Source organism: Megascapheus bottae, chromosome 3 (genome assembly GCF_031878675.1).
Source record: "Megascapheus bottae isolate mThoBot1 chromosome 3, mThoBot2.hap1, whole genome shotgun sequence".
Taxonomy (NCBI): domain Eukaryota; kingdom Metazoa; phylum Chordata; class Mammalia; order Rodentia; family Geomyidae; genus Megascapheus; species Megascapheus bottae.
In genome coordinates, this window is record NC_143511.1 from 59,967,143 (window position 1) to 59,991,343 (window position 24,201).

At 47.7% G+C, this 24,201-nt stretch overlaps 3 protein-coding genes across 6 annotated transcripts in view; 1 reads left to right on the forward strand and 2 right to left on the reverse strand.

Annotated features, from left to right (window-relative positions):
• Tln1 (talin 1) overlaps positions 1-6,298 on the reverse strand; it is a 35,774-nt gene extending 29,476 nt beyond the window's left edge. Inside the window, exons 1-2 of one of the 3 annotated variants that reach the window (XM_090330221.1) lie at positions 5,969-6,298; positions 113-280 (exon numbers count right to left, since the gene is read on the reverse strand). In XM_090330221.1, coding sequence (XP_090186347.1) covers positions 113-242 — 130 coding nt within the window. In that variant the 5' untranslated portion in view covers positions 243-280; positions 5,969-6,298. Of the gene's footprint in view, positions 1-112; positions 281-1,733; positions 1,823-5,968 lie in introns of those variants that run through there. The other 2 variants (XM_090330223.1, XM_090330222.1) reach the window with 2 other exon arrangements.
• A 172-nt stretch (positions 6,299-6,470) lies between these two features.
• Creb3 (cAMP responsive element binding protein 3) lies at positions 6,471-9,671 on the forward strand. 2 transcript variants are annotated; one of them, XM_090330226.1, is made up of 10 exons: positions 6,471-6,578; positions 6,675-6,839; positions 6,937-7,084; positions 7,163-7,230; positions 7,341-7,430; positions 7,925-8,031; positions 8,123-8,191; positions 8,731-8,815; positions 8,905-8,989; positions 9,081-9,671. In XM_090330226.1, the coding sequence occupies exons 2-10, from the start codon at positions 6,675-6,677 to the stop codon at positions 9,401-9,403; spliced, it is 1,140 nt and encodes a 379-aa protein (XP_090186352.1). In that variant the 5' UTR covers positions 6,471-6,578; the 3' UTR covers positions 9,404-9,671. The 2 variants fall into 2 exon arrangements, with proteins under 2 accessions (XP_090186352.1, XP_090186351.1); XM_090330225.1 differs by having other exon boundaries at positions 6,937-7,230.
• Gba2 (glucosylceramidase beta 2) lies at positions 9,664-24,086 on the reverse strand. Its single transcript, XM_090330224.1, has 17 exons — positions 23,543-24,086; positions 15,751-15,842; positions 15,433-15,548; positions 14,015-14,233; positions 13,490-13,729; positions 13,190-13,292; positions 12,882-13,035; positions 12,669-12,794; positions 12,328-12,500; positions 12,000-12,104; positions 11,669-11,776; positions 11,415-11,566; positions 11,208-11,314; positions 10,925-11,067; positions 10,604-10,719; positions 10,330-10,521; positions 9,664-10,062 (listed from the first exon to the last, which is right to left on the reverse strand). Exons 1-17 carry the CDS (start codon positions 23,875-23,877, stop codon positions 9,784-9,786), a joined length of 2,760 nt encoding a protein of 919 aa, XP_090186350.1. The 5' UTR covers positions 23,878-24,086; the 3' UTR covers positions 9,664-9,783.
• Between the last annotated feature and the right edge of the window lie 115 nt (positions 24,087-24,201).

Genomic DNA, 24,201 nt, shown 5'->3' on the forward strand with positions numbered 1-24,201 from the left:
TTGAGCATAGACCCGAAGAGTAAGTATGCTTAAACTACCATGGAGTCATCCCTCAAGGGCAAGCCTGGAAATGAGAGGGCTACCACCCAGCCATTTGGATAGTCAAACTCACGGGGTCCAGCCAAGGCCTCTGGGATCCGCTCACGAATGATGCGGCACGCATCGTACACCATTGTAGATGGCTCAAACTGCATCGTCTTCACCACATTCCCAATGCTGATTTTCAATGAAAGTGCGACCATGGTGGCAGCTTCTGTTCTCCAGCCTGGCTACACTTGGTCTGTGGTATCAGGACAATAGAATAGACTCTCATTGGAGGAGAAAAGCCTCCCTAGATAGTGCAGTTCCTGTGAGGGGATTTTTGGAAAGGACTCACCAAAACAGAGAAAGAGCAATGATGTTGAAAGATTATTTATACTAAATGGACCAATCCTGACCATTTAAGACATCTGGGGGAAGGCTGGATTCAATAGCTGGTCTGAAATACAGTGTCACTTGAGGGCACTGCCCTGCCCCTACCACTGGAATGTGCCCCTACCAAGTGTCTCTCACCCCTTGTTCCGGCTCACCTCCTTTTCTAACCCTGATCCTGCCTTGTTTTCCTCTTTTCCTGGGTCAGTCTTTTTCTCTCTGTTTTCTACTTGCCTTGCTGGTTTTTTCCTGCCTGGAATTTTCAGCTTTCCCTGACTCATTATGTGACCTTCCCTCTCATAGCTTTAGCCTCCTTCTCTGCAAAATGAAGACATTATATGAGATAATTCCCAAGGGCTCCTAAAGCCTGCAAACAATCTCTGGCTAGCCTGGCTGATCTAATATGAGCTGTTCTGGCCATCCAGGCCTGCTTCTTGCCCTAGCTTTCCTCCAATCTGAGAAGCAGGGCATCTTCCGAGGATCTGAGACCTGTATCTGGCTTCCTGGGAGTCAACGGAATCTCTGTTGAAAAGGATCTCAGAAATTATCTGGCCAATTTTTCACCTTTGGAAAAACAGATCCTAGGAGAGGGGAAAGTTTCAAGGTAGGTCAGAGTCTAATCCTTTTAACTCAGTTCTTGTTCCTTCCAAGTAACTGGTACTCAGGCTTTGCTGTCATGCTTCTAACTCTCTCTCTTCAGCAAGCCCTTCTCAGACTGCCCTCCACCACCTTGGGTATCTCCCCTGACAATGTTGTCAGTTTAGTTCAGCATATGCAGGTCTTATCGCACTGCAATAAGAAAAGCCACTGCAAGCAACAGATGGCACAAGCCTCAAGCGGGCAAGTATGCCCAGCAGCTTATAATATGTCCTAATGTGGTATAAGGCTCAGACATCTCTTAACTAAGAGAATGGGCAAACCCAAATGACCTGTTGCCTTCTAGCACACTTCTAGCTCAAGGCAGGGGTAGGTGTGGGGGAATAGAGCAGGACTGAGAAAAGGCTGGGAAGTAGAGGTAAGGTGTCAGGAAACAGAGGGCATTTAAGAACTGAAAATAGGAAGGAAGAGTGAAGTGGTCCTGTGAGATGAAGTAGGTAGGTAGAACATGGAAAGTTCTAGAAGAAGCGGGAGGGAGATATGGGAAAGATTTGGATCAAGGAGTAACTGGCCATTTCTAACATATGCACAGTCTAGTATCTTAGAAGAACCACAGCTCATTCCCTGCCTTCACTTCCATATGAGAGGACCCTCCCAGTTTTCCCAGTTCCAGCTCTCTACTCCCTCCCCATTCCTAGAGTAATTTGCCCATTACTGGAACAGACCTGGCTGTGGGTTGCTGACCACAGAAGAGCAAGAGCTGAAGCGTCAGTGAAGCCCACAAGTCAGACCATCTAGAGCAGGAATGAAAAGACCCTTCACCCTAAAGCTGACGTGCCATGTCTTCCCCCCATTTCCTCCGGACATATGGACATCCACTTCTTCCTCAGAAGCTTCTGGTGAGACCCCGATAAGAGAGTTGAGTCATGCCTACTCCCCTAACTCTCAGGCTGGTCTTGAGTGGCCAATGGTTACTGGGGACTGGGGGAGGGGTTGTGGCACAGAACTAACTGGTCAGTGAACTGGAGATTGGGAGGGCCAAGAAGGCCTCTGGAAGTACGTGAGTAGAAGCTATCTGATTCCTGCCCTAGCCTAAGAACAGGGCTCCCCCTTCCATCACGTTTTCTGGAACAGCAACAACACCCCCTCCGAGTCCCCCTCCCTGGGAACTCCTCCTCCCTCAATACATTCCAGAGATGCATTCCGGAGGAGTTGGGCAATTGGAGGGGGGGTGCGGTGGGAATAGAGGACAGCAGGTCAAATCCCAGCAAGGAATGGAATGTAAACGTATTAGAACTAAGGAATTTGGGGGTACACTGAGAATACAGTCAGTGCAGATACCCACAAAGGGAACTACAGAAAGATAGGGAGTTACAGAGAGGGGTAAAGAGCAAAAGAAAAAGCTGAAGGCGGTCAGAATGCAAGAGGTTGGAGGAATAACACTCAGTCTGTTACCAAATTTGGCCTCTGAGCCCGCAACCGCGGAGGGGGTGGGGGTGGAGTTGTGGGTGAGACTGACATATCCGGCCTCAGGCTGCTAGAGGCTCATTTAGGGCTGGACTGGGCAGCTGGAGGTTGGACCTGACTTCCTACAACACAGCCCCTGCACATCTACCCATGTACACACATTCTCTCCTATGCTCCCCAGCCTGTACAGAGAGCTCTTTCCCACAAAGCTACTACACTGTCTCTATATACAGCTTATGTTCAGTCTCATAACCAGTATGCAGATGGATCTTCTTCCAGAGACCCTATCCCATTCACATAGCTTTCCCACCAAGCAGAACTTCATCACAAGCCCACTAAGCCTTCAACATCTCCCCTCCCATTATGTACACATTTGCCCTCTATTTTCCCAGCCAGCATTCTTTGAAGAACTGGAGGAAAGGCCCTGAGCCAAAGTTTTGGTGGCTGGAAACCAGGATGAGTAAGTCTAGCCTTTGCCTTCAGGGGGCTCCCAGTTCCCCAGATGGGTGGGTAAGCTACATACACAGAGTTTGTGTAAGAATCAAGATATGGGAGTGCAGGAGAGGTTCCTTTAGGTTAGGGAAGTGGGATCAAAATGTGTCTATAAAGGTGTCATTTGTCATTAGGATTTTTTTTTTAAAAGATAGTAAAAGCCGAAATATCTATCATTTATTTACTATATTTCAATTGCATTGTATACATAATTTCAGTTAATCTTCACAAACAGCTCTGCAAGGTTAAGTATTATTTTCATCTTTACAGATCAGTAAACAGAGGCTCAAGAAAGTTATATACTTGTTCAAAGTACTTGTCAAAGCAGTAAGCTGTAAAAGCCAGGATCCGAACCTAGGTCTCTCTGACTTCAAAGCTCAAGCTTCTTCCATTATGTCAGCAGGAGATAAATCAAGAGTAGCATTCTAGGCAGAGAGGTTAGCATAAGCAAAGGTGAAGAAGCAGGAAAACATGAAGGCACATTCAAGGAAGTGAGTAGGCAGGCTGACTGAAGCCCAGGATACCTGCAGGGGATGGAAAAGCTCCCGAGGCATAGAGAGGAATGTAAGAATTTTACCTATTTGAGCACAACAGGAGGTTGAGTGCGCAGAGAAAGGACACATACCAGAAATGGATTTTAGGAAAATAACTTTGAAGATGGGTTGGGACACTACTAGAAAAAGATATAATAAAACTAGAGTTACAACGGTAGGGAGGAAGCTGCCACTCAGGAAAAAAAAAATAAGAGGAACAACTGACAAGCTATCTGATGACAATCTAATCTGTTAATCTTCAGGGAAGAGAGCAAAAAGTAAGCCTAGAATACCATTGCTTCCTATCATCATCGGCCACTCAGTAGCTAGGGCAGCTGAGTTTAGATAACCAACTGGTTATGAGAGAAGAATCAGGCTGCAATGAGGCTTGGAATGTGGTTAGCAGGTAGGCTCAGGCATCAGGCAAGGAAAGGGGAAGAAGATAGGGTGTAGAAAAAGTCTGAAAAGATGGTGGTAGGAAAAAAATACATATATGATTATCACTGGGTCAGGAAGGGAAGGATGAAGAATGACTGCATAAAGAGTGACTAAGTCAGGGAATGATGGAGTGAGGTCAGGCCATGTTAGGCCACCAGGGTTTAAGAAAGTATGGGAATGTAAAAAACTGCAAGATTAGGTTGAGGTGAAGGACTGAGGGACATTGGTAGGGCCTAAGTGATGCTGTAGTTGAGGTGGAGGGAAAGACCACACGTAGTCAGAGGCTACATAAGGGTAGGTAAGAGATAATGCTGTGGTCAGTGACAGGGTCAGTCTGAGAGTGAAAGGGGGTGTGGTCAGTAGCCTGGCTGGGCGTGGGATCAGAAAGACCCAGTTTCCTCTTGGGTCTCATTTCCTCTTTTCTGGTGGGGAATGGGGGAAGGGGACCTACAAGCAGATTAAGAAATTAAAGAAGGCTCAGAACATACACTTAGCAGGGGCTAAGGGTATTCAGTAATGACCAAGTATATGAGCAGGTAGAAATGGTGAGAGTCTATTATGATTATGAAAAAGCTTGAAGTTGGGTGAATAGGAGGCAGGCAGGCTATGGTGTGAGACAGCAAAGAATGGATGGAAAGATGGGCAATATGGAGCTTTAAAAGCAAGGGACTTATCTGTAAGGAAATATGAAGGAGTGTAAAATGTAGAGCCAGGATGAGAACTCGAGAAGAGACATAGTATCTAAGGGAAAATGAGGAAAGGCAAGGGAAATGGGCTAAACAGGATTCAGTTATTCCTTCTTCTCTGGTTGGCTCCCCTTTTAGTCACGTATCTTTTTCCAGTCTCCCGTTTGTGACCTTATATACTCCTACATACCTAAGGCCTTGTATATTTCCTGAGTTACTGTCCCTTTTCCTCTCCTGTCTTGATAATAACTTAATTCAGGAATCAATCCCCTGGCCTCCACCGGTGGTGGCCACAGTAAGAGCCTTGGACTAAGAGAATGGAATAAAGAAACTGGAATCCAAGGAGCCTGAAATTCTAGCTGAAGCTTGGAACACTGGTCTGAAACTGGTTTGTCATCATTCTGGATAAAAGAAGCCCCTGTCATGACACAGGAAAAAGGGACCTCATCACAAAACAAATCTACTTGCTGCTAAATTCTTAAATTTTACCTGCTCAAGGTCAACTTGTGGCCAGCCTAAACCACAACCCATACAGTTGCCTCTAATTCCCTATATTAATCTGGACTCCTACCTTTGTTTCCTGATTCTGTAGACCCAACTTTGTCATTCATCCCTTTCTTTTAGTAGACACTCATACTGAACTAATTTTCACCTTTAGGACCAGATCAGATCCCAACTTTAACCCTAATATTGAGCTTTAAAGCTCAATAAAGAGCGCCTTTGTAACTCGATTCCTAATTCATCTCTTCAGTTTATTCTCAATGCTGACCATGACAGTGGCTTGCAACCCTTAAAATGACTTCTAATTCCTGCTGTCGATCCTTCACCCAGTCATGTACTTTTTGACTCGTGCTAGCCACTCATCTAGTAAATAAGGATTTAAATGCCAATCCAAATCTATTGCAGCCGTCCATCTAAACGTCATCCACACAAAAACGGACCTGACACTCAAGGCTTAGCTTTCGAACTTGTAAAGTGAACCTCGACTCCTTCACCCAACGCCACCTAAATCCCAAACTCACCCAACGCATGCCGAACTCGCTATCTGACTCGCTACCAGCTAACACCGAAGCCTACATCCCCCCCCCCCGCCCTGTGCCTCACAGCCGTCCCATTTCTCGCCTCCCCAAAACCTGTCCCCGGCGGAGAAGTGCTCCCAGAAAAGGGCTTGCCTCTCCCCACAGACGGCCTGCTCAGTTAGCTCCGTGCCCGAGCCCAGACACACTGGACCCTGACCTTTCAAAGGAACGGAGCACGCAGGAGAGTCGGGGACCCCGCCCGCCCTCCCGGGCCGGGCCCCACAGCCCCACCCCGGAGGCTTCAGCTCGGCGCGGCCCGGCCTACCTGCTCTGCCCGGCTCTGTACCCCGCCCGCCGGCCCGCTATCCCGCTCGCTCTCAGGGTCGTCCTCCGGCTCCGGCCTCGCCCTCCCTTCGGCTCTCGGCCACTTCCGTCCCGGGATCGTCCCCCACCCGCGGGCAGCGCCCAGAGCCCGCGCGCTAGGACCGCGGAGAACGCAGGAAGCTGCTATGGCCCCGGCTCTCCAAGTTCGGGAGCCCGCCGAAGACTCGCAGCCCCTCCCCGGCAGGAAGCCAGGGTGCGGCGAATCCGGAGTCCAAGCCCGAACGACGCCCGAGTTCCCTTGCAGGCTCTTAATTCTTCCTTTTTCTAGCTCGGGGCGCAGGCGGAACCGGATCCCCCGAATCCCCGCCCTGGGGGTGGCGAGGAGGCCGCAGGGACACCCCCGTCATTTGCATAGCCCCAGGGACGTGGCGCCAAATTCCGAGGCCACTTCCGGAGTGGGCACGAACTACAAGTCCCAAAATGCCTCGGGGCCGGCTGCGTCACTTCTGTTGTGCTGGAGGCAAGCATACAGGCTGGGAGGCGGCTCCCGAGTCTCGGCTAGGCCTCCGCCGGGGCAGGCACCCCCGGACCCCGGAGGACGGAGCCGAGAGGTGGGGAGATGGACAGTGAGACGGAGGGGCGTGCCTGGGAGTTAGAGGTTGAGCCAGTTGACAGGTTGAATGCGTTTCTGCTCATCCTTCTCATAGATGTCCCAAATGGAGATGTCCCCAATGGACTCGGATGACCAGGACCTGCTGGACTTCCTCATGGAGGAGAGTGGAGGTTTGTGGGCTGTGCCGGAGGAGGCCGTGGAGGCTCCGCCCGAGGCGGCCGTGGAGGCTCCGCGGGACTGGGAGCGGTCACCTTCTGAGGTGGGTGGGCCTTCAGCGCGGGGAAGCTGGCCGGTTGGTGACACTGAAGGGACAGACTTGAATCATGGGCCTGTGAATTTGTTGGAACTCTGTGCAGGCGCTAAGCGACTGGGAGGTAGAGGATTTGCTGAATTGCCTGCTGAACCCCCAAACATCTTCGGGCGTTCTCAGCTCTTCCGACATTTCTCCTGTCCACCACGATCACACCTACTCCCTCCCACAGGAACATGTCTCCATAGATCTAGGTAAGTCTGAAATCAGTGATAGTTTGGGGGAAGGATATGGCTATCGGGCCCGGCTAGTCCTACTCTCCCCTTTTGCAGACAGTGGGAGGTGCGGAAAGGAGGAGGCCTGGATGCTGCCACAGCATGTGGGGGAGCCACCAGAGCAGGTACTTGATTTGGTCTTCAGGATTGTTCATCCCCACATGACATGGGTGGAGCCAGGAATCCCCATTCCTCTCCAATACAACTATACTACTCACTTCTCCGTAACTCCCAGGAGATCGCTGGGCTGATGCTGACTGAGGAGGAGAAGAGTCTTTTGGAGAAGGAGGGGCTTATTCTGCCAGAGACACTTCCTCTCACTAAGGTAAGACTCTTCTTTGGTACAGCAAAGGCTGGAGGGAGATTGAATTCCAAGTCAGTTCATGTCATGTCAGCTACTTGAAAAAGGACCTAGATTGGGAACTTGGCAAAATGTGTTGCTAATAGGAAACTGGGTAAGTCCAGTGTGCTAGTCTGGCTTCTATGTGTTAAAACATCTTTCTTGGAGGCACTCAACAGAAGCTGGGTGTCTTTTTTTTTTTTTTTTTGCTAGTCTTGAGGCTTGAACTCAGGGCCTGGGCACTGTCCCTGAGCTTCTTTTGCTCAAGGCTAGCACTCTACCACTTGAGCCACAAGGAATTAAACCCAGTGGTTCATGCATGCTAGGCAAGCACCAGAAAGTCACATTCCCAAACCCCTGAGGGTCTCTTGATCAGGAAGGTGTAGAAGGAATTTCTGTATTGGGAAGATTGAAATTAAGTCACTTTTTGATTGCTGGGTCCAATTTCTTGACACCCCTTTCTCTCCATTTTCTCTCAGGTAGAGGAACAAATTCTAAAACGAGTGCGGAGGAAGATTCGAAACAAGAAGTCTGCTCAAGAGAGTCGCAGAAAGAAGAAGGTGTATGTGGGGGGTTTAGAGAGCAGGTAGGAAAAGGAACAAAGAACCACTGGAAGCATTAAGTTTTTGAAGGGAGGATACAGGCCATAGCCCTTTAACCTGGTTATTATCCTTCAGGGTTTTGAAATACACAGCCCAGAATCAGGAGCTACAGAACAAAGTACAGCGTCTAGAAGAACAGAATCTGTAAGAAGCCCTCCAAATCATTCCCCTTTTAATCCCCCTTTCCCCTGCCCTACAGTTGATTTGTAACTGGGTAACTTTAAATGTAAGGTCTGGTACTTGGCCTTTACTGGGTATGTGATTCCAAGAACCTCATAGTGATAGGATATAAATTTACAAGTGGGTAAATAAGTGAGGAAAGCATTTGAGTTAGAGAACGTAATAGACTTGGCTGGAACTCTTAACACAGGATGAGTTAGGCCAGAAGGTGGGAAATGGGAGTGCCTAGGAGGGATTTGTGCATAGATGATCAAGCATTGGAGAGTTATTGAAGGTACTTATAAAGGAGTTTAAGAGAGGGTAGAGAGCTTTATTTTTTGTTTTCATGGGGAACTTCAAGTATTTTGTCCACAGTAAAAAGTAATAATTTGCAGGAATAGGAAAGTAAGAGACCGAATCCAGTGCACTGATGGAGCAGGTGGCATCAACATGGGGGTTTCATTGTGGTTCAGGATGCCAGCCTGTGGGTGGGGTGGGGAGCTTACCACTGCCACTTTCTTTAGGTCCCTTCTAGATCAGTTGAGGAAACTTCAGGCCATGCTGATTGAGATATCAAACAAAACCAGCAGTACCAGCAGCTGTGTCTTGGTAAGGATGGTAATGGAAGGAGAGATCCCTTTTTAGGTAGTCAGAACATCTTCATCTCCTTTCATCATCTCCTTTTTTCTGTACTCTAGGTCCTACTATTCTCCTTCTGCCTCTTCTTTGTACCTGCAATGTACTCTTCGGACACAAGGGGGAGCCTGCCAGCTGAGAATGTTGGTAAGAGATTTAAGGATATCTTTAAAGCGTGGGCTAGGGGAGAGTCCGAGGCTCTTTCTCCATTGTTTCCTGATAATTCTTGTCTCCTCAGTGCTGTCCCGTCAACTTCGTTCCCTCCCCAGTGAGGACCATTACCAACTGGAGATGCCTGCCCTGCAGTCTGAGGTACCAAAGGACAGCACAAGTCAGCTGCTATACAGCTCAGATCATGTGTTCCAGGTCCCCGGAAATTTCTGTCTGCCTGAGGCAACACAGGCTGTGCCTCCCCTGCAGTGGCCTCACCCTGACCTCTTCTCAGAGTCCCCCTGGTCAGGCCCCATTCTTCTCCTGCAGGCAAATGTCACAAGAAAAGGTGAAGGGCTTCCTACCTACAGCCCCTCATCAGTCATCTTGCAGGGCAGATACTCAGGTTAGAAATAAGGATATGAGGAATCAACAAGAACCTGGGGAACTCTATCTGTGTTCAATGAGTGGGATAAGAAGGCTAGTCTTTGCTCCTACATGGTTAGGATACCTGTGGGCTCAAAACATACTGCACTTGCTCTTGGCTTTGTGGATTTTTTATTTGTACTTGTATGTCTATTGCCCTATGAATAGACCTGGAGAAATCAAATGACTGAACATTTCATGCAATGATGGAAGGGGTAGGGAAAGAAATAAATAAGTGATTTTGATTCCTGGATCACCCTCAGCCCCTCTTTACTGGCACAGTTGAGTGAAGGGAAGGGGCGTGATTGTCCTGGAGGCTCAGGGCTGCAGGAGTGGGGGGGGGGGGTAATGGGGAAATGCCACGTTCACTCTGGGCTTGGGTTTGCCATGGCTCCCTCTGGTCCACATTTAGGCCTTAGGTTTAGTCCCTTGCTCTGTTCAACTACTGGCCTTCCATCCTTTTTCTTCTGCTGCTGTTCCAAGGCCAGCTGCATGGCCCAGATACTTAGTGGACGCATGTAGGCCAGTGAGCGGAAGACTCGCTGCTGGCAGTATGCCTCTGGAGTCTGGAAAGCCAGGCCTAGGCGCTCCCACACAGTGCGGTAGCAGCCTTCAGCTGTCCGGAAGCCCTCCCAAGTCAGGCCCTATGGGGAGAGACAGAGGTCAGACATATAAGTAAGTATTACTACTTCAGCTGGACAGAGGGACATAGAAAAGTCTCTGCTGTCAGGGAGCGCCTCACTGGTGGAGGATAGAAACATGATTATAGACACATAGGAGGGGGAATGCATACCAGGGAAAAGCGTAAGCCTTTATAGATGGATACGATGGTACTGAATTAGTCTGGTAGCTAAGGCAAGTTTCTGGGCCATAGTTCAGATGGTGAGGAGATGGGGAAGGAAGTACATTACCTCTTGAATCATGGTGGCTGCCAAACCATAGACCACACCCACCCAGACTTCATCAGACTGCACACTGGATCTATCAGGGACTCCATGAGGCTGCATCCCATTCACAGCCCCCATAGCTCCCCCTGCAAAGGCCTGGACATTGAGCTCAAAGATGGTTTGGAGAGCACGGACCACATGTGGAATGGGAAATACCTGAAGGAACAAGGGCAAAAGCAGAGATGTATTCCCTTACACTTCCAACCTTTGGGGGGAACCCACCTTCCTGGTTTCTCACCTCAGTGTCCCCTTCTCCTAGGCCACAGGCCCTCAGGAACCACTGTCCAGCACATTGGTCAGACATGATACTATGAGACTGAGGCTGAGAGCTGCTATCATAGTTGTAATACCGGCCTGGAGTAGAGGAAGGTCAAAGTGAGGCTCTTGGGGTCCCTAAGACTTTAAGCTGCTCTACTCAGAAGTAGGCACTGGTGGCTCACACCTAAAATCCTAGCTACTCAGGGGGATGAGATCTGAGGACTCAAGGCCAGCCTGGGTAGAAAAGTCCATGGCATACACACATACACACACACACACATTCCTCAGTCTCCCAACTCACCATTCCATAGTAGTCTCTCATAGGCTTCTTGGCCTCTGCTAAGGATGGAAGAAAACTTATCCCGGACCTCCTGTGCTCCACACAGAGCAGCCATCTGGACCATCACAGCCACAGCTGCCAGCCACAGCCCTCCACAGTAAGCACTGATGAGGGACAGGAGTTTAGGGGGTCAGATGGAAGTTCCAGCCACGCCCGTGTAGTCTTAACAGACAAGTTATTCTTTCAAGCACTCCCTTCCTTTAGTGCCCACCTCAGACCTCCTAGAAATCCCTACCCCCTTAACCTGGGGCCTGTGGTGACCCATCCATCGTAGGTCTGGTCTGCATAGCCTCCGTTCTCAATGAGTCCATCATGATCTTTGTCAAACTTCATTTCAGACTCCATTACAGCCTAGAGATGGGACAGAGACAATGAAGACCTGGGTACTACGAATAGCCAGTTCTCCTCAGACATCGGTCATGCCCTGAAACACTGCACATGAATCCCTTACTAGACACACAGGCCACATGTCCTTCAGGAAGCCTTGGTCACCCGTCAGGTAAAAGTCCCGATACACCTGCAGCACAAACTTTAGGTTCAGGTCCTTCCAGTCAGCAGTATCATGAATCAAGTATGCATTGACTCGGAGCCAGGGCTCATCATCTGTAGGAAGGAATAGCGCCCGGTTCATTCACATTGGTGGACAGGGGACAGGGTGCCAAAGTTGACAGGAAAGCTGACTCTGAGGTAGAGAGACATTGTGACCTGGGTCCCCGATGTCATGGGGGATAACATTCCTTCTTTTCACAGGTGCAATTACTCCGCTCATCAGGTACCGTCTCCGCGTCAAATCCTCCCTGAGGGTCGCCAGAGCTGAGGGAACAGACAACAGGAGTGGGCGGAGAAAGGCAGGGGATGGCAAGCTTGGGATAGGGCACAGAGCTCTGTGGGCATGTAGATGTGTGTGACCTCAGAGGGGAACCAACAAGAAGGATTCAAATGTCTGGAAAAGGAAAGTAGACATAATCTTAGGGCCACAAAGGATCAGGGGCAAGGGGAGCTTAAGAGGGCAGAGTTATACAAATGTTAATCTCACCCATGTCATACTGTAGGCTGAGCTCGAGTTTGGGCCAGAGCATGATGAGGGCAAAAGAAGCATAAAAGTGGACATCATAGGTGTTATACATGCGATATTCCTGGCCTGGAAGAATGAAAAATATGCTGCTGCCAGATCCCTGCTTCCTCTTCATAGCTCCTCCCCAAAGTTGGAGGTAGGGCAGTCACCAGTCCAAGTCACCACTTGCCCCTCACCCCACCAGTACCCTGGAGTAAGCAAATCCATCGTCTTTCCTAAATAGTGTCCACTAGTTTCAGGGGTATGGCCCTCCACCCCTTTCATGCCCCAGTCTACCAGCAGCCCATACCCTCAAGATAGCCAAATCGACCATAGTTCTGCAGGATGGGGCGAAGCTGATGCATGCTTCCTCCCAGCTCCTCTAGTAGGGAGTCCTCAGGGACTTCCAGCCATACTGTGCCGCCATCAGCCAAGAAGTACAGTTCATTGAATAGTGCGGATTTGTACCAGGCAGGCAAGGATCTGTGGAGTCAGGTGGAAGGAATGGGCCTTTGTGAGTATAGACCTCCCAAAATAGAAAGGACTTTGGGGTTCAGTCAATCCAGGCCCAGCCCTGTTGACTTGAGAAACAGTGAATCAGAGCCTCCTTGGGATAAATGCCCAGGAGGAAGGAAAATCATTTCATCGCACCTGTCATCTAATACTGGGCTTTGCCACGCTGAGATCCTATCTTCCCAGTCTGTGTAATGGCAGAGAGCATAGTGGCTAAGAGCAGGGGCTGCATCACCATCTTGGCCAAAGAACCTTGTGTACCGTCTGCAAGAGGGAAAGAGGGGATGAAAATACTTGCTCCAGGTCAGAGCCTCAAAACCCTGGACCCCTACACTTCCTCAGTCCCCTCACCTGTAGTGGACTTGGCCCCTAGCTCCAAACATGATCCTGGGCATGTCCCAAGCCAATGAGAACTCTAGGCAGCAACGACCTCGAGGTGGTAGCTTGCTGGAAACGCATACTGCCCCAGCGATGCCTGCTCCTTTCTCTGAGGTGCTGCTTTGGCCTGAGAAGCACAGAAGAATGAGCACAGACACTCTACCCAGGACTAGTGATCCCTAACTTGAGACTGGCCAATTCATGATCAGGTTTCCCACCCCTGGTCCTTAGACAGGGACATCCTTTTTTCCCCAACAACTCCCAGTCAGACCCCCCATCACCAGCAGGGGAGTCCAGCTGTCCATCCTCAAGTAGGTCCTGCCACACCTGCTGCCCAGTGCTGTCAGGGTCAAAGGCCGTGATGTGGGTTACCGTGGTATCTGCCTGTTAAGGACCAAAGACTGTGAAGTATACTAAAATCAGACTAGCTTTCCAGCTTCTCTTATTGTCTCCTCCAAATACTAGATGCTGAAGTGTTACAATAAGGGGGCTCTCAGGAGTTTAACAAAACAAAGAGACTACGCATGGGTCATAGGAGAGTTTGGTGTCAGGCAGAGGTTAGGGCTCAGAGGACAGATTACCTTGAGTCGTGCAGCCACAGCCATGGTGTAGGGATTTGGCAGAGTTGGATGATGCAGCAGCAGTCCTTTCACGGTCTCTCCATCCCGCTCCAGACAGAAGGGTTCATTCCACAAACCACCTTGGGCGTCGTCTTCACCCCCCAGTCCATTCCGCATGGAGAACATAATGGACACATCCAGAGCTTGATCGCCTTCATTTTCTACATCCCACACAAACACTCCTACCGGCAGGCTGCTGTCCTGAGGGCAAAAGACTGGACTCAGATGGTCCTAGATGTAGCCTCTCTTGATCCCACCCAGTCCTAAACACAGAGGACCTGACTCCCTTATATGTATCTCCCATGTTTCTAGACACATTGCCTGCCAGACAACATGGAAGACTAGCTCTAATTAGACAGTGGTCCTAGAAAGCAAGTGTGATGTTTATGGTGGCAACACCTTCCTTTAGCAGGTTTGTGGATTCGGGGCATAGGTGGATCTGGGGACAGGAAGACCAAAGAGCAAACATAGAAAGAGGTGCCTCACCTGATAGTCATGGGGCAAGATGGGTGTGATCTGACGGCAGGTGAGGGTAACATTCTGACCAGGAAGCTGATAAACAGTCCAGGCTCTTGGATAGAGGGCATGGTAGAAAGCAAAGTGTCCACACAGGCCCCAGTTCCAGCTGCGTAGGACACTTGGGCGCTCCAGGGACAAAACTTGCTGGTACACAGTCCGTCCTTCCCGACGTAGACACACTGTGAACTTGATCAAGAGAGCAGACGGGCTGGAACAAGTAACCCACAGGTACTACACACCAGCCTTTCTTCCTTCAAAGCAGCTCCTCCCTTTCCAGAGCCTGTGATTGGCACCATAATCTCCAGTCTCATGTCATTCATCCAGCCTTCCTCCAAGTTCAGCAAGCCACCCAAGTCCTGCTGTCTCCTCAACCTAGCTGCCAGACTGTATCTCCCCTCATTGCTATGGTCTCAGTGCCCTAATCTAGGCCTATACTGCTCTTCTTTTATTTTTATTTTTTTTTTCCCCTTCCATTCTTTGGGTTTGGACTCAACCTTGCATTTTCTAAGTGCTCTACCACTTCTGGCTTTCAAACCCCTTCTTGATATAGCCTCGATGTCTTCAAAAACCACATTCTGCTGGTTACATTAAATACTACCCTTTTCTTTTTTTGTTAGTTGTGGGGCTTGAACTCAGGGCCTAGGCGCTGTTCCTGAGCTGTTTTGCTCAAAGCTAGCTTTCTACCACTTTGAGCCACAGCATCACTTCCAGTTTTCTGGTGGTTAGCTGGAGATAAGAATCTCATGGACTTCTCTGCCCAGGTGGGCTCTGAACCACAAGTCTCAGATCTCAGCCTCTAAATAGCTAGAATTATAGGTGTGAGCCACCAGGACCCAGAATACTCATTTCTTTTTTGAAAGACCTGGGGCTTGAACTCAGGACCTGGGCTCTGTCCTTGAGCTTCCTCAAGGCTAGTGCTCTATTATTTGAGCCACAGTACTACTTCCAGTTTTTTCTGTGTATGTGGTACCGAGGAATTGAACCCAGCGCATTGTACATTCTAGGCAAGCACTCTTATTAGGCCATGCTCCCAACCCCTGACTTTTTTTTTCCTCTCTCTCTCTCTCTCTCTCTCTCTCTCTCTCTCTCTCTCTCTCTCTCTCCCTCCCTCCCTCCCTCCCTCCCTCCCTCCCTCCCTCCCTCCCTCCCTCCTCTCTCTCTCTCTCTCTCTCTCTCTCTCTCTCTCTCTCTCTCTCTCTCTCTGCCAGTCCTGGGCTTGAGCTCAAGGCCTCAGAGCCACTTGAGCCACAACACCACTTTTAGCTTTTTTCTATGTATGTGGTACTGAGGAATCTAACCCGGGTCTTTGTCATGCTAGGCAAGCACTCTACCACTAGGCCAAACTCTGGGTCCCTTTAACCTCTCTTCTACTTTCTAGCTCTTACTTGGTCAGCGATGACTGTCTGGTGCTGGTACAATCCAGGGTTAAGCTGCCAACGACAGAACTGGCCTCTCCAGCCACGGGTAATTGTGCCTCCCCCAATGCCACCCAAGGGACAACCTAGAGAAAATCAGGAAAGTCAGTGAGGTTTGGGAAGGAAAAAAAGCAAATCAATTTTTTCACTTTTTAAACCATATAGATTTGTTTCACCAAAACCCAAGGAAATGGAGCAATCAAGTTTACAGAAATTAATTGTGCCTAACTCTGGTCAGTCCTGGGGCCTGGACCCTCCTATGCAGGACAGAGCTGAAACGAGGCTCACCATAGATCTGTCTCAGGGGTACAGAATTAAACATGTCGATGAAAGGTTTCTTCTTTTCCACTTGGGTCTTCCGGTACCACCACTTCAAATACCTGAGGAACAAGCATTTGTGTGAGTGAAAGGGGGGTGAAAGGGGGGTGAATGGGCCCTCACCCCGGCCCATTAAATGTTCCAAGGATGTCAGGTATTGTGGAAAACACTGGTAATAAAAGCACTTGGGAGGTGGCTGCCTGTGTTGGAGACATCATCCTGGAAATAAAGTGGAGTTAGGACTCACCATCTTGGCTTTCAAGCCTCAATTCTTCCTTATTTTTTCCCCTTTAGTACTGAGGTTTGAATTCAGGCCTTCATGTTTTCTAGGCTCTACTACTCAAGCCATGTCACTAACCATTTTTGTGTTGGTTGTTTTTGTGACAGGTTTTTGCTTTGTGGCCAGACTGGCTTGGATAGGGACTTCATCTGCGATTTTCCCACATAGCCAGGGTGACAGGCATATGCCAACTGGGCCACCCAGCTACTGGTTAGGATGGGAGTCTCAGAACTTTTTGCCCAGTCTTATCTTGAAGTATGATCATCCAAATTTCCACGCAGGATTACCAGCTTGATACTGGAGCCCGGCCTCTCCCATCATTACTCTACCTGTCAAAGTCCCTTTATCCTACTAGTTGCTCTTATTGCTCTTGGTGTAGACTGCCTTTATTTTTCCTCTTTATTCTCCTCAGAAGGGGCTATCATTCTTTCTTTTTTTTATTAAAGAATTTATTAACATTGATTTTTACATCATATTTCAAATGATGTGTTCAACAAACAAGTATTCAAGAAGGGAATCTCTATATACAATCACAGGCTCTTAATTTTTAGAACATAATCAAAATTAGGCTAAGGGTTTGTATATCATAGATACGTATTAATCAATGTAATAAAACATTGTGTCTATAGAGTCGTAAGTTTTTATGTCTATGTAGTTGTGTTTATATTTCCAATACCATGTCCATAGCATTGGGTATGCAAATATTGAGTCCTCACTCTTGTACTGTTTGGATCTAATAGCCACATATTAAGGGTACCATGTGCCTTTTGTTCCTTTGGTCTTGACTTGTCTCACTCAATATGAGTCATTCTAGATTCATCCACTTCCCTGTAAATGCCATTATTTTATCTTGTCTGTTGGCTATGTAGAATTCATATATATATATATACCATATTTTCTGTATCCATTCATCTGCAATAGGGCATCTGGGTTGTTTCCATCGCCTGGCTATTGTGAACAGTGCAGAGATGAACATAGCTGAGCAGTGTCCTTATCATATCTTGGGTAGATGCCCAGGAGTGGTATGGCGGGATTGTATAGGGAAGGTCAATTTTCAGTTCTTTAAGAAACCTCCACACTGCTTTCCAGAGTGGCTGAACTAGTTTACAATCCCACCAGCAGTGTAGTAGGGTTCCTTTTTCTCCACAACCCCGCCAGCATCTGTCATTGTCTGAGTTCAAAATCTTGGCCATTCTTGTTGGGGTAAGGTGGTATCTTAGGGTTGCTTTTATTCGCATTTCCTTTATGACCATGGATGATGAACATTTTCTCATATGCTTTTCTGCCATTTTGATCTCGTCTTTTGATAAATTTGTCTTTAGTTTCCTTGCCCATTTTCTTTTTTTTTTTTTTTTTTTGGTGGGTCATGGAGGTTGAACACCTGGGCCTGCCCTGAGCTCTTCAGCTCAAGGCTACCACCTTACCCTTGAGCCAAGCCCCACTTCCTGTTTTCTAGAGGTTAAATGGAGATGCGTCTCAGGTCCTTTTGTGTCTGGGCTGGCTTTGAACCTTGATCCTCAGTCTTAGCCTCCTGAGTAGCTAGAATTACAGGCATGAACCACTGCACCTGGCTCTCCTTGGGCTTTCTCAAGGCTAGAGCTCTATCACTTGATCCACAGCATCACTTCCAGCTTTTTCTATGTATGTGGTATAGAAGAATTGAACCCAGGTCTTTGTGTGTGCTAGGCAAGCACTCTACCACTAGGCCAAACTTCTGGCCAGCCACTTCTGGTTTCTGGTGGTTTAATTGGAGATAAAGAGTCTCACTGACTTTCAGGCTGGGACTGGCTTTGAACTGTGATCCTCAGATCTCAGCTTCCTGAGTAGCTGGGATTACAGGTATGAACCACCAGCACTAGGCTCAGAAAGGGACTTTCTGATCTTTTTTTTTTTTTTCTACCTCCACTACCACTGCTTTGGCTCAGACCTCCAGAGTTTTAGCCTGAGGGATAAAAAGGACCAGTAGTATCTTCTACTCCTCTCCGTTATCTTCTAAACCAGCCTTGATTGCTCAGGTAACAGCTTTTTTCTTTTGTTTCTTTTTTTTTAATTCAAGAACCTTTGGGGTTTTTTGTTTGTTTAAAATTTTTTTTAATTGTTGCTATAAAGGTAATGTACAGTTACATAAGTCAGGTAGAGTACATTTCTTTTTGGACAAGGTTATCCCTTTCCTTGTTCTCTTCCAGTTTTCCCTTCCCATCCCCACCCACATATCACATAGTTCATTTTCACTGCTGAAACATGAACATAGTTCATGTTCACCCTTTGTCTCTCATTTCTGTGCCCCCCTTATACTTCCAAGGAACAAACAAGATACAAAGAAAACAAAAACAGCAACAAAGTAAAAACCTCTTACCTCCATTTCCTGGAGTTCTACTTTAATAAATATTATTTTATATGATCAGATGTACATAAGAGCTTTCTTCTTTTTAAAATAATATTTTTCTTCCTGATTATGAAAGGTGAAAACTTGGAGATTATACCAGGAAGAAGAAAAAAAAAATCACCTTATTCCAAGAGAATGAATGTTTTATATTTTAGGTCACTTCCACTCAATTCTTTTGTTTCTTCCTCTCCCTAGTTTAGCATTTAAACTACAAGCTTTTATATTTTGGGGGGGGTGCTCATTATGGGGCTTACGCTGGGCCTGGATGCTCTTCCTGAACTCTTCAGCTCAAGGCTAGTGTTCTACCACTTGAACCACAGCACCACTTTTGGTCTTCTGGTAATTGGAAATAGGAGTCTCAGAGACTTTCATGCTTGGGCTGGCTTTGAACCCTGATCCTCAGATCTCAGCCTCCTGAGTAGCTAGGATGACAGGTGTAAGCCACCAGCACCTGGCTAAGCTTTTAGAGTTTTGTCTTTCATAAAGAGCAAAGCCTTCTAAAAATCCTAACATCTTCCCATGTTTACCTCCCTCTCTACCCTCTATCCAATAGGTTGAGGCTATGCCCAGCAGATATATGATTCTATTTCCAAGGCTAGGACATTGACTCTAGCCTGCCTTCTAACCTGTCTCTCAAATTCTGAGTCAGGATGGGTCACTAAGCAAGCCCAGCCTTGCATTACTCTTTCTCACTTCTCTCTCCCTAGTTATTTTATTTCCAGTGTTCAGTCACATCACTTCTCTTTAAGTAACTGAATATAAGTATCTCTATGAGTCTCAGTTTCCTCATCTACAAAATGTGGATCCCTCCTGCCCTGTCTTATTGGAATGAATAAAAAATCAAATGACATAACAGATAAGAAAACTATAAAGTAGAATACCAGTGACAGGTATGACACTTCCTTGTTATTTCAGTGTGCCTCATGTGAGTCTGACAAATTTTTTGTTGTTGGTGGTGGTGGGGCTTGAACTCTGGGCCTGGACACTGTCCCTGAGCTCTTCAACTCAAGACTACAGCCCTACCCCTTGAGCCACAGCACTACTTCCAGTTTTCTAGTGGTTAACTGGAGATAAAAGTCTTCCAGTCTTTAGTGCCCAGGCTGGCTTTGAACCACTATCCTCATATCTCAGCCTCTTGAGTAATTAGGATTACAGGCATGAGCCACTGCACCCAGCTTAAATCTGACAAATTTTTAAGTTCCTTGGGGAATGGGATAGTGAATGTTACTCTCAGCTCTGAGTAGGCCCTGAGGTTTTAATTGCTTAATTTACAAATTAATGAACGTACAAACACCAGGATTCTAGAGCAGGGGAAGACAAAAGTGGAACAAGGGGAGGTGAAATGTGATTCAAGAAAAGAGGCAAAAAAAAAAGGGGGGGGAACATTATGCAGAAGCCTGCACCTGTAGCTAAACGGGGGGGGGGGGGGTGTTAATGGAAGTCTGGAAATCCTTCGTGAGACTTTTTTTTTTTTTTTTGCCAGTCCTGGGCTTGAGCTCAGGGCCTGAGCACTGTCCTTGGGTTTTCTCAAGGCTAGAGCTCTACCACTTGAGCCTCAGTACCACTTCCGACTTTTTTTCTATGTATGTGGTACCAAGGAATCGAACCCGGGTCTTCATGCATGCTAGGCAAGCACTTTAACCACTAGGCCAAACTCCTGGCCCTCTTCATGAGACTCTTATCACCAGAAAACCAGAAGTGGCACTGTGGCTCAAGGCGTGTAGCAGTAGCCTTGAGCTGAAGAGCTCAGAGACAGCGCCCAGATCCAAAGTTCAAGTTCCACAACTGACCAAAAAAAAAAAAAAACAAAAACCAAAAAAGCATTCTACAGTGGGAGAAAGACCAGGAAGGCAAAGGGTAAGATGATGGGTGGTGGAAAGGAGGTTCTCTCTGCCAGCTTAAGAAAAAGCTGGACTTTGAAACTCAAAGCCAGAAAGGATTGGTAGAGGGAAAGAAGGTGCAGCCTGGCTGAGGGCAGCTAGGGAGAAGCAATACAAGATATGCAGACAAGCAGAGCAAAGGACATCTGGTAAGGGCTTAATTGAAGTGATAAAGGCATCTTTAGCAGAAGTTAAACAGCATTAAGGAAAATAGAATCAGATCTCCACTGTTCAGTACTACACTCTATACATCCTGATCATGAGCTCTATTTCCTTAACGGTGTTCTCTTTGGAGTCAGAGTCCTGCAGTTACCAAGGATCAACTGTATTCACTCTCACAGGGTTGAGGCCCTCTGTACTCTGATAATCAATTGATAATATGGTTGTCATTCCTTACTCTTTTCTGTGTGTGTGTGTGTGTGTGTGTGTGTGTGTGTGTGTGTGTGTGTGTGTGTGTGTGTGTTGGTCCAGGGTCTTGGGCACTATCCATGACCTTTTGTTAAGAATGGCACTCTTACCACTGAAGCCACAACTCCACTTTTAGCTTTTTGGTAGCTAATTGGAGATACAAGCATTACAGACTTTCCTGTACAGGGTGGCTTTGAACCGTGATCCTCAGGTCTCAGCCTCCTGAGTAGCTAGGATTGCAGGTGTGAGCCACTGGTGCTCATCCTCATTCCTTGCTCTTGTTAACCTCAGACTTCAAAATAAAATTTGGAAATTTTCCTTAAAAACAAAAGAAAACATAGGAATCTCTGGGAAAGAACAAACAATAAGTGAACTCTGGCTGAATCCAGAGCAATAAAAAAATGAGCTCTTATCAAGTGGAAGCCTGGAGGACGGTTTTGCTGATAAGAGTGACTCTGGTTCAGTTTGCTCTTAGGAATACTCTTAATCCTGTAATTTATCAGCTGGCTATTCCTAACCTATTTGACCATCTTTCAACACCGACTCAAGAATTCTATTCAGAATTCATTTTCTTCTCTTCCCCTGCTTCCTCCTCAGTGCAGGACTGCATCCCATTCCAGAAGCTCTGTGTCAATGACTCCTACTCTATCCTGGTATGGGGAGCCAGGGACCAAGGCTGAGCAAAGCTTCAAGCCTCTGTGACTCAGCTCATATTTAGGGCCTAAGAGGCTACTAGATCTACCTAATTTTGATCTCACTGTCTCTATTACATACAATCCATTGTGCTTCTCATTAAACACTATAACCCATTTTAACTCCAAACTTTTGGGATGGGAGTTGGACTGTGTCAGTTTCAGAAGTAACCTCTTAGGCCACTCACAGGCACTAGGCAAAGAAATCAAATGTCCTGGAAGCACTAGGCCTCTCCCACTGCTGAGGGCTGGGGTTAGTTAAATGGCCTTCCCAACACATCCCACAGCACTGATTGGGGAAGTGAAGGGTTCGCCATGGTAGAAATTGTCCGGACATTTCCCAATTTTTAAGCCTCCCTCCCCAGCTCTGTGTTTACATGTAGACTGACTCAGGATGACCTCAGAGTGATGCCTCCTGCCCTCACATCCCTGTTCCAATTAATAGGTATGTCTCTTCATCACTAGTCTTTGAACTCAATGGGAATTCAGAGGGTTTTATAGTCCAAGATAAACTTTGGGGGTGTCTATAGGGCCGGGGAGAAGCAGCAGCATGATCTGGAATACTATTAACAAGAACTATGGGGAATCTTTGGTAGTGCCTCTTGGGTCAGAAGCCATCACTGGAGGGCATGAAATGTATTTCAGTGATAGAATGCAGGTGTCTACCACTGAGTTATGTCGCTAACCTCAACCCCCCACCCAACGTTCATTGTTTTGAGATAGGCTAATGTTGTGGAGATTGGCTTTGAACCCTTGAACTTAAGCAATCCTCCTGACACAGCCTCTTGAGTAGCCAGAACTACAGGTGTAAGCACCTTTCCAAACTTCATCTTTGCTTTTTTGTTGTTGTTGTTTTGGTTGGTTGTGGGCTTGAATTCAGGGACTAGATACTGTCCCTGAGCCTTTTTGTTCAAAGCTAGCTAGCATTCTAGTCCTTTGATCCCCAGTGCCACTTCTGATTTCTTGGTGGTTAACTGGAGATAAGAGTCTCACGGATTTTCCTTCCCAGGCTGGCTTGAAACCATGATCTTCAGATCTAAGCCTTTTGAGTAGCTAGAATTATAAGCGTGAGGCTATGTTTTTGTGTGTGTGTGTGTGTGTGTGTGTGTGTTTGCCAGTCCCAGAGCTTGAACTATTAGGGCCTGAGCACTGTCTTTCTGAAGACAGTGGGCTTTCTGAAGGCTAGAGCTCTACCACTTGAGCCACAGCACCATGTCCAGACTTTTCTGTGTATGTGTTACCAAGGAATCAAAACTTGGGTCTTCCTGTATGCTAGGCAAGCACTCTACCACTAGGCCAAATTCCTTAACCCACCATCTTTGCTTTCTATATCAAGATCTGTCTTTTTCAGAATGGAGCGTACCTGGACTGGGAGTACAGCTTCATGGAGGAGTGCTTGCCTAGCATGCATGAAGTCCTAGGTTTGATTCTTCAGTACCACATAAACAGAGAAAGCTGAAGTAGTACTGTGGTTCAAGTGGTACAGTGCTAGCCTTGGGCAAAAGAAGCTCAGGGACAGTGCCCAGGCCTTGAGTTCAAGCTCCAGGACTGGAAAAAAAAAAAAAGGAAAAATAGAATCTACCTTTTATCACCTTCTTCCTAGGGTTGACAACAGGCAGGTTCTAATCTACTCTTGGAGCTAACTCTTGAGGAAAGAAACAGAGGAGTGTGGAGACTGTAACATTATGTATTTAAGACACTGAAAACAAATGCCTCAGTTGCTCAGGGGAATGTGGGTTAGGAAGATCCTCCTCTCTGGTAAAACACTGTGCCTCTACCACAGCTGTCAGACTGTTTTCCAACAAAGCCACAAAGTAGAGCTGCTTCTGAAGGAAAGGCTTCAGGAAAGAGGGAGTGCAAGGGAGGAAGCCTTAAGTGGGAAAAGGCTGGTTGCAGGATCAAATGGTCCTACCTTTCCTACTGAAAAGACAAGCTAGTAGGAAGATGAGGCTTGCAAAGAGACATGACTTGGTCTCATCCTCCAAAACTACAGGCTTAAACAATGCTGGGCGTAGGGGCCCACCTATGTTTCCACCCCTTTTCCCACAGTCTTGAGGAAGACCTGAATAAGAACAAGGTGAAGCCCACAGCATCCCAGGCAATAGGATCTACTTACCTCAAGCCCATGCCCAAATGCTTTATCAGGTAGCTTAAGGAGATGTCGCCTGCTTGAAGGGGTTTCCTTTTCTCTGCAAACTCGTGAGCCAAGCAAATGCGCCAGCCAAAGGGAGGCACTTGGTAGCCTCTAGCGTTGCCCTCATAGGAGGCCATCAGCTGCCCAGAGTCTTCTGGATTGCAGGGCCCTGGCTCATGTTGGGGTCGACTGTCCTCAGGACCCTCACAGTCAGAATCCTGCACAGCCTCAATGCTTGCGGTCTCCTCGGGAAAATAAACCTGTGGATCTCCTTTGGCACAGTTGCTCTGCTCCGAGGCTGGGATGCCAGTTCCCATGTTCGATGATTCCTGGGTTCCCGGCCCTCTGAAACAAAGTATCTCGCCAATCGAATCCAAATGCGAGCACCAGTTATACTTAGGTGCCGTCCCAGAGGGCCAGGCGCGGGGACAAGATGAGGTGAGCTGGGGTCTCGGGAGAGGCGAGGAATTCTTGCTGCAGCAGAGACGACGACAGCAATGAAGTCTCCCGGGGCTCCTCCAGCGTCCTGTCTCCAGAGCCTAGGCGGGAAGGGCTGGGCCTTGTCGTCATTGGGCCCTGGCGATTAGCAAGCCGGGCCTCGGACCGACCGGCCCCGCGGAGAGGGGCGGAGCCTCGGGACC